This window comes from Brachypodium distachyon, chromosome 2 (assembly GCF_000005505.3).
Source record: "Brachypodium distachyon strain Bd21 chromosome 2, Brachypodium_distachyon_v3.0, whole genome shotgun sequence".
Classification (NCBI taxonomy): domain Eukaryota; kingdom Viridiplantae; phylum Streptophyta; class Magnoliopsida; order Poales; family Poaceae; genus Brachypodium; species Brachypodium distachyon.
The window spans coordinates 21,835,275-21,850,618 of NC_016132.3; the positions used below are offsets into that span (position 1 = coordinate 21,835,275).

The 15,344-nt window shown below is 46.5% G+C and overlaps 1 protein-coding gene across 8 annotated transcripts; it reads left to right on the top strand.

Annotated features, from left to right (window-relative positions):
• The first annotated feature begins 7,580 nt into the window (after positions 1-7,580).
• Positions 7,581-14,784, top strand: LOC104582647 (pentatricopeptide repeat-containing protein At2g20540-like). Of its 8 annotated transcripts, XR_002963914.1 has the most exons (8): positions 7,588-8,138; positions 8,480-8,565; positions 8,880-8,990; positions 9,199-9,292; positions 9,578-10,820; positions 10,898-11,042; positions 11,129-11,581; positions 11,614-11,844. XR_002963914.1 is itself a non-coding variant. In XM_024460029.1 (7 exons), exons 6-7 carry the CDS (start codon positions 12,385-12,387, stop codon positions 14,007-14,009), a joined length of 1,524 nt encoding a protein of 507 aa, XP_024315797.1. In that variant the 5' UTR covers positions 7,583-8,138; positions 8,480-8,565; positions 8,880-8,990; positions 9,199-9,292; positions 9,578-9,637; positions 11,857-12,384; the 3' UTR covers positions 14,010-14,784. The 8 variants fall into 8 exon arrangements, 5 of the variants coding, with proteins under 5 accessions (XP_024315796.1, XP_024315795.1, XP_024315797.1 ...); XM_024460029.1 differs by lacking the exons at positions 10,898-11,042; positions 11,129-11,581; positions 11,614-11,844 and adding exons at positions 11,857-12,554; positions 12,656-14,784 and having other exon boundaries at positions 7,583-8,138; positions 9,578-9,637; XR_002963913.1 differs by having other exon boundaries at positions 7,594-8,138; positions 11,129-11,698.
• Positions 14,785-15,344: the final 560 nt, after the last annotated feature.

Genomic DNA, 15,344 nt, shown 5'->3' on the forward strand with positions numbered 1-15,344 from the left:
TTAATACGGTTCGTATACTTCGGTTAATACGGTTACGTATAAAAATACGGTTCGGTTTCGGTTATAACCAAATTAACTAAAGTTGACGCGAATTTTTGATCAACGCATAAATTTTATAAACATGTTTCAACACACACGTGCTCACAACGATTTGAATTTGGATTGGTTTATTATAAACCTGCGTTTTACCACCAGTAGCAACCAAGTAGTGTACGAAAGAGTATAGTAGAGACTATCTATAAGTATAGATATACAGCAGTGAAATTATTCGAAAGTGACTCAAACTCGTTACGCCCATAGCGCCCAGAATCTGCCCAAAATTGATTCTTAGGTCCATAAGGTGCTCAGAATCGGCCCAATTGGCCAGAAAAAATTAAACAAAAAGTAGGGAATCAAACCTAGGACCTCTCTCGAGTCTGGACTAGTCAGTTGGTGCAAACCACTGGGCTACTGCATCACCTTTGTTTGAAGGGGCACCTTACACTTTCGGTTTGGTCGGTTTAACCGAAAACCATTCGGTTCAAATCGAAAAAACCGAAACTCAAATGGTTAGACATTTCTAAAACCGGAACCGAAAACCGTGAAAACCGAAATTTCTGTTCGGTTTCGGTTATTTTTTCTTGGTTTTCGGTTCTCGGTTCGGTTTTGCACAGGGTGACTACACACACGGTCTTTATTAAATGAAACATTGGTTAGTCCTACCACATGCTCACCTTTGAGGAGACTTTGCAAAGATCTCATATTGACATGGGCTAGATGACGATGCCATAGCCAACCCACATCAACTTTAGCTATTAGACATGTTTGTTCTCTAGTGGGTTTCTTACCGAAATCTACCACATAGAGACCATTTTCCACATATCTAACAAAGGCTACTTTAAGAGTCTTGCTCCACAAAAGGGTCACACTAGTTGTGCCAAAGAAGGAATAAAAACCCATATGTGCAAGTTGAAGTATCGAAAGTAAATAGTATGAAAGGGACTCAACAAACATGCAATTCTCAATGGATGTATCCGGAGAGATGACAACCTTGCCTAGTCCCAAAACCGTTTATTGTGAAGAATCTCCAAATGTAATTTGCTTGGACCTTGATGTACTCATTTTGGCGTCCACAAGCAATTCTTTGCTCCCGGTCATATGATTAGTGCATCCACTATCCACTATCCATGAAGATCCACCGGAAGCGACCTCCTATAAGTTTAAGCTTTGGTTTTAGGTACCCATCTTTGAATGGGTCCTTTAGCATTAGCAACAAGGGTCTTAGGAACCCAAATAGACCAATGAACATATTTATAAGGACAACCAATAATTTTGGCATAAACATGCCCATCATTAGTACGACAAAGAACATATGAGGGATTGAAATCCCCGGCACTATTATCATAGGTGGCCTTGCCACCCTTCTTATTCTTTGGCTTCTCCTTGGCCGCCTCCCCTTCCTTCACAAAATAAGCATTAGTGTAGGGAGGATCCTTGGCATTCTTCTTGTTGTTGCTCTTCTCATTGGGGTTGTACCCAATTCCCTCAAATCCAAAAGCTTTTCTATGATCATTCAAAAGATCATGGAGGTTCTTCTCCCCTTGGAAGCAAGTGGCTAGGCCCTTTTAAAGTTGAGCCTTCATCCTAGCATTCTCCTCAATCATAGATGTATGCTTACAACAAGGGTTAGTTGAAGCATCTTTATCATTATGTCGTGGTGGTGTCACGGCAGATGTCATAGGATGGCTTAACTTGGGGCCGATGGACGAAGGAGGAACCGGAGGAGGGAGGACGTGAAGGGAAACACGCACGAATCACACAAGCACACACGGATCTACCCAGGTTCGGAGCCTCTTGCCGAGGTAAAACTCGTACTCCTGCTTTGTTGTATTAGCCGACATAGGCAAGCTTAACAATGGCGCTCCTTGAGCTGTATTCTTGAGGAAGAAGACGAAAAAGGGGAAACCCTAGTTGTAAGTGCACCGTCCTGCTTTCTTACAGAGGGGTAAGGTTCTATTTATAGGCCGCCCATGTCACACTGACATGCGGGCCAAGTCTAACGCCATCTTCCTTGGGCCCCGCCGGGCACGCGGCTTGGTTCCCTCCCGGTAACACCGCAGGGGACAAGACAACTTTACTTTTCCCTGTCACCCTGCAGAAAGTACCGCTATCCTCTGCCGACTTTCGTCAGAGATTCTCTTTCGGTGCTTCCTCTCTGCAATCGCCTGACGCCGGTACGCAGGCGCTGACTGCTTTTCTGAGATGATGATGGCTCTGTTTTATTTTGCACCACGTGGTCAGGATAAGACCGTTGAGAGATCTCGGCGAGCCGAGATCAAGGTGCTCGTCCTTATCCTGCAAACTCATAAGACAAAATAGTCATGCCGGCATACGCCCGGGATGCCGACTTAGTGTTAGTTTTGACTTTACGATGCCGGCTTTGCCTCCATCATCTCGGCTAGAGTTGTGTCGCCATGACCCTACCCGGGGTCATCCCCCCGACACATTAGAAATTAATTCCTTAACAAGAGAATATAGAAGATGATCACAAGACTCTTTGAGAGACTTGTACTCACTTGTCAAGGACTTGTGATCCTTTCCAAGTTTGTCAAAGTCCTCAAGGAGGTTTCTATGATCATTCTCAACTTCACATATCCTACCCAAGTAATCATTAGGAAGGGAAATAGCATTATCATAGAAATCTTTAACTTTAGCAAGTTCCTTAGAAAGTGACTCCTCAATTGCTTCCCTATTTGCTTGTTCTTCCTCAAGAGCTTCATTAAGATCCACAATCTCATGAGCGGCAACGCACTCAAGTCTTACCTTTTCATCCATAAGCTCATCATGTTCTTCAATAATTGCTTGAGCTTCACCTAGTTTTTCCAAGAGGTCCTCAAACCTCTTTTTGGTCTCACCTTCCAAGTTTGCCATGAAGATCTCGAACTCATTCATCTTATGCTTAACAACACTACTCTCCTCCACACAATCAAATAAAGATAAACTCTTAGAAATGACATGCTTGGTGGGAGGAGGGATTACCGAAGAGGTCTTGGCCATGAGACACTTGGTGAGTAGTTCTTGGTGTCATTGGGGGAGTCGAAGAGAGATGGAAGTGAAGGAGCAATTGCAATGTTCGCCCTCTCCGTGGACTCTTCCTCATCATCATCTTCGTCACCCGAAGTATATTATTCTTGAACAAGAAGCATTCTTGGTTGCCTCTTCTTCGTTGGCTTCTTGTGGAAGGAGAGCTTGGTCTTCCCCTTAAGGATAAGGCGACCACCATTCTCCTCCCTCTTCTCATAAATACACTCTGGAACGAAATGATCATTGTTACCACAATTATAAAATTTACGAGATCTTTGACCTTTGGGCTTGGAGCTTGAAGCTCCCTTGTTGTTGTAGAAGTTTTTGGGGTTGAAGGTGTTGGTCTTGACAAACTTCTTGTTCTTCCAAAAAGCTTGAGCCGCAAGAGCCATGTAATCACTAAACTCATAGTTGCAATTTTCTTCCGTGATCTCGACCTCTTCTTGTTGGGGTGCTTCACATGGAGTTGAGGTGGGAGTCACGTTGGCCTTCAATGCAAAGTTTGAGCTTTGTGAGACAAACTTGGCGCGAATGAGGTTGTCCTCGGAGGTCTTCTTGAGAATATCCATAGTCACAAACTCTCCCATCACTTGACTTGGAGTCAAGCTATAATAGTCCGTTCTTTGCCTAATCATTGCGGCATGAACCTCTCGGTGTGGGGAGATGGCTTCTATGAATAGACACTTGATCCATTCATCATTGATGTCACGACTTCCATGGTCCTTCATCTTGGCTCCAAGAGTGATCACTAATCTTTTTGTCCACACTATCTACAATTACTTTTTGCATGCTATCCAAAAGCAATTTGATGGATTTAAAAGTTAGTGGAGCATTATCATCTATCACCTCGGTTTCTTGGGGTTTCACGGTGGATTCCCCATCATCGCCGGCCATACACTTAAGAGCGGTAAAGCCCTAATTAAGAGACGAGGCTCTAATACCAATTGAAAGATCGGCATGGTCGACTAGAGGGGGCGGGGGGGCGTGAATCGGAGACTAACAAATTTTAGCTTTACCTATTCTTTTCTTGAAAGATACAAACACTTAATCCTAGGGTTTACTAGATTCTTTAAAGTGAATGCAACCCTAGAATGAAATGCAATAGCCGAAGCAACAATAGATAGCAAGAATGTAAAGGGGAAAAGATACCACACGAAGAGACGAAGATTTCACCGGAGTTCCACCTATTGGGATCGGTGTACGTCTCTGTTTGGAGGAGTGCTCTACCACAAAGGTAGAGACGCCACGAAGGCTCACTCTATTCTTCAACTCACCACACCACAAAGGTGAGATGAGCTCTCACAACACCACAAAGGTGAGATGAGCTCTCACAACACCACAAAGGTGAGGTGAGTTTCACTAATTGCTTCCTTGAGGGCGAACGCCGAACCCTTAAAAACTTGACTGGGGCAAACTCCACAACTCAATTGGAGGCTCCCAATCGAAGCCCCGAGCTCCTCAATCACCAAGGAAGAGCTCGAGGTGACCCCTTTTGTCTAGGGTTCCCAACAACCCAAGAGAAACGAAATCCAGAAAGAAAACAAGGGGAATCAACTTTTTGACTTGGTGAAACCCTAGATCAAGATCTTCTCCTCCAATCCTCAAAGAATCAAGAGTTATGAGTGGCTAGGGAGGGAGATCTTGGAGATTTAAGCTTGAGGTGTTCTTGAGGTGAGAGGTGGTGTTCTTGGCTGCTTGCTCGGTCAATTAACTCGTTGGGGACGAAGGGGTATATAAGTGGATTCCCAAAAATTGAGCCATTAGGCACTGGTCGGGATAGGCCGGATCTTCTGCTAGATAGCCGGAACTTCCAGCTGACCGGAAGTAACGAATATTCACCGGAAGTTCCGCATATTCCCCCGGGACTAACAGAGAGCACCCGGAGGTTCAGGCGGAAGTTCACCCGGAACTTCTGCCGCCTGGAAACCAGAGATGCCAGAACACACTCTGAAAAATGTTTTCTTCTCACACCTTTTTGGGTAGGCTTTTTAGTGGGTGCAATTTGGTGTAGATGTGTACGTGAAATTGATTCATCCGTTACCTTCCCTTGTGGATCCCCTCTTAATAGTACGGATGTCCTACGACTCAAATCAACCGAAAAAGCCGCTAAACACCACTACTCTTCTTTCCTTTTTGAGGGTCCACAATTCATCTTGTGTCGAGTTCTTTATAAATCCTGAAATGCTTAGCACAAAATTAGATAACAAAACACGTTGTCATCACCACCAAAACCACTTAGGAGAGAAATGCCCTTTCAGTCTTTAAATAAGTTCTACCATTTGATCAAACTGCAACTTTTTGCAACCTGAAATTTTGGCCATATATAAAGAGTGACAATCAATGTATTCATACTACTTTAAAAATCATGGTACCGATACATATAAATGTAAGGGCACAAGAAAACCTATAAATTTGACTTACACAATGTGTTGCTGTTTGGTATTACAAAAGCGACATGTTAGGTGAAAACTTGAAACTTTCAAACCTATATTTTACATATCAAATAAATGGGATTTTTATGAAATATTAAAATGTGTTTAAGTGAGTAGAGGTTCCACCTTTTGTCCCGTCAGTTTATTTGAGATCCACTGGCTAGGATTTAAAGGTTCCCCTGAATGGAGATTTTTCACTTGATGTGTTGTTCAAGTTCAAACCATCGTCGTAGGTCCACCGCGTCACTCCCAAGGGGCGACACGGGCGGAACCCTAGATCCGGCCGCCAGCGCCGCCCCTACCGTCTCCTCCTCCCCTCGCTGCTACCAGTGTGCGCTGCTGGGCAAAGCGCTAGTGGCGTCAGTGGCGGCTGGGCCTTTTCTAGCCGTGGCGGTTGGTCCCCTGTGGCGGCGCGTTGTGTGGTGGCGGTGCTTGTGCGTGGTGCGCGGTGGTCCAGCGGCTGCGGGCGGCGTGGATCCGGTGGCTGCAAGCGGCATGCCCCAACGGCGGCGGGCTAGGCTCCGCGTCGCGATGGCGGCGTGGTGGCCCGGGCAAATCTGCACGGGCGACTCCTAGCTGCGGCTGGCGTGGTGCGCCGGGGTGGCGGCGCCAGGATGGTGGACGCGCTGGTCCCTGGTCTTGGCCCACGGGGGCGGTGGCGCCGCCGGGGCGCGCAGCCAGCTCCGACGGTGGTGGCGCCGGTCTTTGCGGCGGCCTGTTGTCGGAGGCGGGCCCTTTAGTGGCGGTAGGCGCGCAAAGGCTGCGGCTTGCCCTTGCGGGCAGCCCCAGCAGTGGAGGCGCTTAAAGGCTGGGGCTTGCCCTTGGGGGCAGCCGCGGTGGTGGAGCGCGGCCGGCTTGGGCTGCAGTAGGTGTTACCGTGGTGGCCGCAGTGGTTTGGATCCGGCTGAGGAGGGCCGGAATCGGGGTTGGAACACTTGTGGTTTTTCCTCCCTCCGATACGTGACTCGCCGTCATGATTCCCTTGGCGTGTCCTGGACGGGTTCGGTGTCCTTGGTCTTAGGCCGGAGAGAAATCTCCACGTGGGTGTTGGCCTACGCTGATTACGATGACGGTCGCGGCCGCCGTTACCTTCTTGGAGGCGTCGTTGTGGCTCGGCCGCGGCTTCCTCCTCCTTTGGCACCGGGAGAAACCCTTGGTCTGGTCGACGGACCTGGCAACGGCGGCGCTCAACGTCGTTCTTCTCTCTTGAGAGCGTTGTCTAGGTGGCCTTGGAGCCGTTCAGTGAGCATGGTTGTTGTGGGTGATGGCGCCGGTTCCATGCCTGGGACGCTGGACTTCTGGGCGCGATGTACCCGTCGTCGACGCACCTCGGCCAATCTCCTCATTCAGTTCCGGCCTGCGGGTACCCCACTTACCGATCTTCTCTCTTGGCGTGATGGTGGGCTACATCGTCCGGGGCGGTCTTTATGTTGCGGCGAGTTTTCGAGAGGCTTGGCGGCAGGCATGAAGCGGTTGTTGAGGTCCTGTGCACGACATCTTCGTCTTCTAGGCTTGTTGACTAGGTTCTGCGGTGGTTGTGACTAGGTTCTTGTCCAATTTAGCTTGGGTCGGTGGTGTGGTTTTCCTTTTGCCACTTGTTGGTGTTGTTCTTACCGTTTTGACGATGTACTAACCTTCTGACTCTTCTTTTTTAATCGATGATGCATCCACTAGGTTGCATTCTTGAATAAAAGTTCAAACCATCGTTCCATGAGTTGATTAGAAAAACTCCTTACGAACGAAAGTGAGGAAACTGGACATTGACCATCCCAAATAGAATGAAAAGTAAAAAATAATTGTCCACTACAAATAACATAATTTTTCCAAAGTGGAGCAAACAAGTTGAGGCACCAAACCACTTCCAAAAAATCTAATTCGTTTGCCATTTCCTACGTTCCATTTGTAACCAAATTCAATGTACTTAACCTCACAAATGACACCTTTCCAAAACCTGGAGACACTTCCAGTCTTACTAGCGAAGATGTTAGGATTATTACTGTCATGCTAATTAGATTGAATCTTTACTATTCCTTAATTCTCAGTTACTGACTACGTCCTTCTCCTCCCTCGTGCTACCGATTCCCTTGGTGGGCTTCCCGAATAAAACAACTTCGTCCGCATCCTCCAATCGGTTCCCTTCGTGGGCTTACCAAAATCGATCTCGCGACGCGTACCTCCGCCCCCATCTCGCCCCACACGACGAAGCCGCCGCCTCCCATCCAGTCGCCGGCGCGCCTCCGCCCATCCCCTCCTCTGCCGCCGGGATCTGCTGTGGTCCCGCAGGATGACGCCGCCGCCCCTTCCAAATCCGGCGCAGGCGGTGGTTGCCCGCGTCGCCGAACCTCCCATCTCAAGAAATAACTCCCTCAAGAACCCCTCGATGGGATCTGGCAGCAGGCTTCCCTCGGCCCCGCCAGGAGGAGCTCAAGCAGGTGCGCCTCGTCGGCGGAGCGGCCGCCGAGACTCACATGGCGGCGGCGGGAGAGCTGGCGATGCTAGATGTGGAAACGCTGGCGCTGATGGCGGCGGACCCGAGGCGACGCAGGTGGCCGTGTGCGGCAAGTTGGAGACGTTCAAGGAGATCGTGCGGCCGCTGAAGCAGACAGACACCGCACAGCGAGCCGCGCTCCTCGCCGAACGAAGGTAATCTCATAGCTAATCTCCTCCGCTTCACCAATCTCAACCGCGCCCTCAAGGCGCACGCAGACACCGCCCAGTGCACGCATCATATCTACCAGATTTATCCATGATTATGTAGAATAATGAGTTATAAATTGAAACTGGAAAGCTTACCTGTTTCCTGAATAATTGCTACCACCATATTACCAAGATAACTGAACTGAGATTGTGTTGTCTTGATTAGCATGGTAGGTGCTGCAACAAAAGAAAAATGGGAAAAATAGTGCACGAATTTGGGAATTCAAAAATCTGATTCAGTATTTGCTATAAGCTTCAGATGTTCTAATGGAAATTCCCACATGCAGGTGACTGAAATAGATGTTGGTTGAGGAAGGGTCAGCTGGTGATAATATGGCATCTAGGGGAACAAATCGAAGTAACCTGGACTGAGGTAACCTGGACTGCTGGCTATAGATCATTTCACCGAATTAAAAGAAATATGGATGTATTTAGTTGTACGTTCTGTAGAGTAAACTAATGATCGTGGTACCCAATGGATCTAATAATATTGCATGAACACACTAGTTTGCAAGTTGCCAGAGATGTTTGGTGTTTCATAAATATTGCATTTTCATAAGAAGTCCATATTTTTGTATCACTTCTGTTTTTAGGCACCATACACTGAAGAACTGTTTGGTATCTGGACTCTGGCCAAATGAGTGAACAAATCATTATGATGGATAAGAGGTCAACTTCTGTTTTCAGGCACCATACACCGTAGTCTGGAAAATTTCAGTGATCGATCCTCAGGGTGGAGCTTGATTAAAGTTGCTTCTCCGAAAGAAAATTCAGACATTGATGATTGGTATTGATCAGGTTAGGATGTTGCTTTCTCCCTTTGAATGATCTTGTTCGAATGCGAGTCTGGATTTTGCGAAAAGTTTACTTGCTCTGTTTGCTCACTTGTTTAAGATTTTTGCTTGCAGCTGTGTTTATATTCGCTGAACCTATTAGAGCTTACATCTCTACTACTTATAAAGGAGCCAACTTTTCTTTTCTAATTCCCCTTGTCTTGTCGTTGTAGATTTTTACAGAAGTCAATCATGTCCTGTTTGCAAGCGCTTCTGTTGCACAAGTTCAGGCCACCACAACACATGATGGGGAAAGTTGCTATTGAGGTTGTAATCTAACAAATGATGCAGTTTGTCTTGAGTTCACTTATGGTTTAGGTTGAATTCTCACATGAGATGCATTCCACAATATTTTTTGAGTTACCGCTGTTCTTCAGATACTGCGACATTGGGTGACATAATTATTTTATGTTCATGGCATGAGCTCTTTTTTTAATGTTGATGTCTGAACTTTGTATGAATAGACTTTAAATTAGTTGAAAAAAATACATTATTAGTGTTATATAACAGTTGCAGATTAAGCCTATAACAATTGCCTATTTAATCACACAGAGAACGAGAACTTGACAGGAGCAAAAAGATATGAGAGGGTAAACACTCATGTTGGAATTGGTAAGTTTACGTGAGTGTTGGCCGTGTACAACTTTAGTCAGTAGCTGTACCTAGACTCAAGGCATGTAGTGTTATTTCTTCCCTGTAAGTTTCTCGTACCTTTCCATGGATTTCTATGTTTAGATATTATGATTTGATTTTCTACTTCGTGATAGGAGAAAGCCAGACATCAGTATCTAAAGAAATTGTTTCGAGACCTCTTTATTTGAGAGGTTGATTTACTCTTTTGGGCACAAAACCTGTAGCATTCTGAAGATACAATTTAGATGAATTTATGTTTATACATCTAGGTAATATCAAATGCTATCTGTTCGAAACTCTTGATACGTCAACGTTTCTCTACTTGAAGGTAGTTTTACTATGTTTTTTATTGGACGATTATTAAGTATCAACGGTCAGAGAGAACCAATGTTCCACCATCGCTGGACCATGCCACCTATTTAAATGGCTTAGCGAGGAAAACAGTAATAAAAATATTCTTCAAGAGAAATGAGATTTGAAAGACACACTTAAATTTCAGGGGCGTGTGTGCACGTGCTCGCTCACTAATGATTAATGCAATACATTTGCTCCTGTGAGATCCAGGATTCAGTTAGTTTTGTGCGTGTGACTTCTATGCAACATTAATGCTTCTTATTTTGGTCAGGCATACATTTGCTAACCCTAAGAGACATATATATTTGCTTTACATCTAGGCGAAGTATCCAGTGAAAATTCTCGTTCGGTGCAAACTCTGCAAACTTCATAAAAAGCATGTTTAAAAGTTCTAAAAAAATTCTACAAAAATACCATATGTTGGGAGTGAGATGTTTTACAAACCTACAAAATTTCAACTTCAAAATCAAAAGTATTTGAAAGGAATTAAAAAGAAAAATTTACAATGAATAGTGTTAAACACTGAAAGACCATTATTCATGCAGAATTTGCTTTTTTCGCTGCTACCAAACGAAACGGGGTTTGAACTTGAAATTTTACACATATATAAAACATCACTTTTCTAACATATGTGATTTTTGTGAGAATTTTTTGAAATCTTTTCAATGGAGTTTTCACAGTTTGCACCGTAGAGATGGTTTTCATGGGATACTTCGCCTTACATCTATGCTCGATGAGAGGACTATTTAATACAGGCAACATATCCTGTATCCATGCATCCGGCCATCCTTGGCCCTCTGATCCGATCGTACGTGCAACATTGACAAGGTCGCTATTTTGCATATGCACGCCCGCCTGGATTAATAAGTTATTGTTTATTTTCAGTAACCCCCTAGGAACAGTCCCGCTTCAGCGTCGATAGAACTTATCGATTCAATACAGACTCGGTCGATCGAGTTGCCGACGCTTCTTGAATCAGCTTGGATACGCACATGCAACCGTGCGATTTGGGAAACTGTCCATGGTCGAGGTATCGCAATGAAGGATTTGTCACCAATTTCTCTCGGCGATGAATTAAGTCACTCCAATAGATCTCACATGTTCAAAATTCTTCAGCCATCATACAAGCAAAGGAACTTCAAGGAGGATTTTTAAACGTATCTACTTGGTGCGATGGAGCGGAAGATCAGTGTCGCACAGATGTCAGCTGATCGATCGTATTCAGCTCAGTACATGTGCAGATGTGTTTGCCGCCGGGTCGCCGGACGCCGTGTGGTGTGATGTGGTAGCTGCCTCGGTGCCTCCTGCTGCTATATGTGGTTGTCGGTCGGCGTGCATCGCATGGAAGATATGCACCCTAGCCTTATCCGCCGGATCGTCCAAGGACACTCTGCTAGTCCTGGGGTTGTTCGGTTGTGTGCCCGATGGGGGCGGCTTTCTTCTTGAAGATGATGGGGGGTTTCTTGTACTCAGAATATTGGGGTAGCTCTGTAGACTTGAGCTTTGGCGGGCATATAAGAGCAAAAGGTTGCCATTTTTATATTAGGCGTGCGATCTGGATCGGAGGCTGTAGAACAGGCGGATGCACGGATGCACAGAAGCCCCGGATTCACAGGATACGCTCCCTTTAATACATGAGCTGGATAATATATAAAAATGTTATTTGCAATATGTGTGAAACGTTTTTAGAGATAAACTTGGCTTATTTTAGTGGTCTGTACCTTTTGTTTTACTGCTGGAACAGAAAAACTAAGCTACCCAAGCAATTTGTTTAAAATAGATGAAGATATATACTCTGTATTAATATTTTGAGCAAACAATTTCAATAACGTTATTTGTTTCAGGACTAACAGGACTACATGGAGTAGGGTAGCACGAGTGACATTAGAGGTTGACAGCTACAGAACGGGTCGACGAATAAGGAAAAGAGGCGGGCGGGAAGATTGGTTCTCACGAGACGAAGATGAAGAATATCTCTAACCGGGAGAAAGAGAACCAATGAAAACACGAGATAGATCAAAGAAGCGCGAGAGAATGCCGTCGTTCTTGCGTTATGTTTGATGTTCAACTCAACATAATATCATTAGCTACATTTACGAAATAAATATTCATGTGATTGTTTTGTACACGCGCGTTCCGTATCAGTTTGGAGATGCAGTTAACCTGGTCAGATCTGTAACACCTGCTTTTTCTTTGACTCCGGTAAGCTACCCCCTTCATCGTTCGGTCTGATATCAAACGAGAAACGAATCTGTGTCTTCCCGCTACAAGAAAGAGAGAGATCCGCCCCTGTCCTACCAATTCGTCGAACACCCTCCTGTCTGCCCGAACCATGGCGCTGGCGCCGTCCAGCGCGACTCGGCAAGTTGAGGATGCGGTCATGGCGAGCCTCCGCGCCTGCGCCAGTTTCCGGGACCTCCTCCGCGTCCACGCTCACGCCGTGCGGCTATCCCTCTCCCAGAGCAGCTACCTCGCTACCCAGATCGTCCACCTCTGCAACGCCCACGGCCGTGTCGCCCACGCGACGCGGGTGTTCTCCCAGGTGCGCGAGCCCAACCTACACCTGCACAACGCCATGATCAAGGCCTACGCTCAGAACCACAGGCACCTCGACGCAATTACAGTCTACATTCGCATGCTCAGGCGCCGTCCATTTCCTTGGATTAGCTGCACCGGCGGCGACCGGTTCACGTACCCGTTCCTGCTCAAGGCTTGCGGTGGTCTGATGGCACTCGATCTGGGAAAGCAGGTGCACGGGCACGTGGTGAGGTCCGGGTGCGAGTCCAATGCCATCGTGCAGAACTCCCTGATCGAGATGTATACGCGCGCTGGCGATCTGGTGCTCGCGCGTAAGGTGTTCGACGGAATGCAGGAAAGGGATGTGGTTTCCTGGAACACGGTTATATCGGCGCATGCGAGGCTGGGCCAGATGAGGAAAGCAAGGGCAGTGTTCAACTCCATGCCTGATAAGACGGTGGTTTCCTGGACTGCACTGGTGTCCGGGTACACGGCAGCGGGGGACTTCTCAGGCGCCGTAGAGGCATTCCGGTTGATGCAAATGGAAGGCTTTGAACCGGACGACGTGAGCATCGTGGCAGTGTTGCCGGCGTGTGCTCAATTGGGAGCGCTGGAGCTTGGCAGGTGGATATACGCCTACTGCAACAGGCACCAAATGTTGCGCGAGACATACGTATGCAATGCGCTGGTGGAGATGTACGCAAAGTGCGGGTGCATCGACCAAGCACTGCAGCTGTTTAACGGCATGGCAGAGAAGGACGTCATCTCATGGAGCACCATGGTCGGCGGCCTCGCGGCGCATGGGAGAGCGCAAGAGGCAGTCCAGTTGTTCACGGAGATGGAGAGACAGGGGACGGTGAAGCCGAATGGCATCACATTTGTCGGGCTTTTGTCAGCCTGCTCCCATGCCGGGCTCCTGGACGAAGGGCTGGACTACTTCGACCGCATGAATGATGTCTATGGCATCGAACCTGGAGTCGAGCACTATGGCTGCATCGTCGACCTCCTCTGCCGGTCAGGGCAGATCCAACGTACGCTGGACCTCATAAGCGACATGCCCTTACCTGCCGACGCGAAGATATGGGGCTCAGTTCTCAATGCATGTCGCAGCCACGGGGATGTCGACACGGCCGTGCTCGCTGCTGAGCGGCTTGTCGCACTGGAGCCGGAAGACGTGGGCAACCTCGTCATGTTGGCCAACGTGTACGCCGCGGCGAGGCGGTGGAGTGAGGTGGCAAACACAAGGAAGGCGATAAGGAGCAGGAGCATGAGGAAGACGCCGGGATGCAGCCTGATCGAGGTGGACAACGTGGTGCAGGAGTTTGTCGCAGGGGAGGACCTGAAACCTGAATTTGGTGGCCTTTCTGGCGTTCTGGACATCCTGGCCTCGCAGCTTGCAGACGACGATGCAAATTTCATCGATTCAATTTGTTTAGTTGATGCGCAGATGTCTGCAGCTGCATCTGCAGCTGACTGGTGACCATCATAGATGTTCTGTTGTGACTAGAGAAAAGAAGCAGGTTAATTCAGCTGACTGGTGACCATCATAGAAAGTTGAAGTTCTCTGAACCCTGAAAGCTGCGACTGGACTTTTCCAAAGCCAGAACTCCGGATGATTTCTCCTCGCTCCATTTCGACAAAAATGATTTCTCGGCGTTGGAAGAAGAAATCGGAAATTGGCAGGGACGTGCAATGCTGGCCCTGTGGAGAAAGAGAAACAAATATTTGAAGCCCGGGTTCATGAAGATGAAAAGAAATTGTTCTGATATTCCAGTATGGTTTGGACTTGCAATTTGCAAATTGCATTGGAGAGCGGGTAGGATCGCTTTGGTCCCACAACCGGCAAAACTTGAATTCAACATCCTAAATTTCTCAAACTGGTTCAACCTTGATCCAAAATGAAATCCACATGGCATGCTGACCTGGCGGGAGTAATCAGATCTAGGAAGGCTTACCGGCGTCAGAGATCAAATGCCAGTGGTGACCACTGTTGAATTGGGCATTTGGCAAAGATTGGAACGGCTGGGTCGAACCGCATCCATCAGAAAGCAGGCACTACAGTAAGTTGCCACATCAGCAGAGTGCGTATAGAAATCATGTATGTAACTCACTATATATTTTCCACTGTAGTTCACTGATCTAGATGTGCATTTTTTTTAGTGTGGGGACTAAATTGAACGATCAATGTTGCATTTTACTCCCCTTAATTCTTTTGCTAATATTTATATGAGAAAAACCTCTCTTTCTTTTGATAAGTTAACGGCAGTTACTTGCTAGAGATACTTCCTCGGTCCAAAAATATTAGGACAAATTTGATGATTGAAAGAACCAAAAGAAACTTCCTCCCGGGGACATTCAAATTTACGAGTTTTACTCACAAATAAATTTCTCACAAAGCTAACTACGATGCATTATTGAGTAGAAGTGCAATTAAGAATCAGTTTGGCAATGAGTAACGGGGATATATGAATGTGCGATGGAAGTTCAAGGATTTTCCTTGTATCTTTTTGGTTCTCAAATAAGGATTTATCCTTCTATTTTTTGATGGAAATATTTTTTTGATGGATAGTACTTCCTCTGTCTCATATTAAGTGACGAAATATTACATGTATCTAGACTCTTTTTGGGTATAGATACATCTATATTTGGACATATTTGAGTCACCTAATATGGGTCGGAGAGAGTACTATTTTGTGAGAATATGAATGAATGCTACAATTTCGTTTTCTTTTTTTTCTGAAACGAGGCAAACGATTTGCCTACAAAAATTTAGTCGCTTGACTTGGGTTACACAATGCCCCAACGGTTTCACTGA

Excerpts from the sequence above, each read along its gene's own strand:
- LOC104582647 (XM_024460028.1), top strand. The coding sequence starts at position 12,345 with ATGGCGCTGGCGCCGTCCAGCGCGACTCGGCAAGTTGAGGATGCGGTC.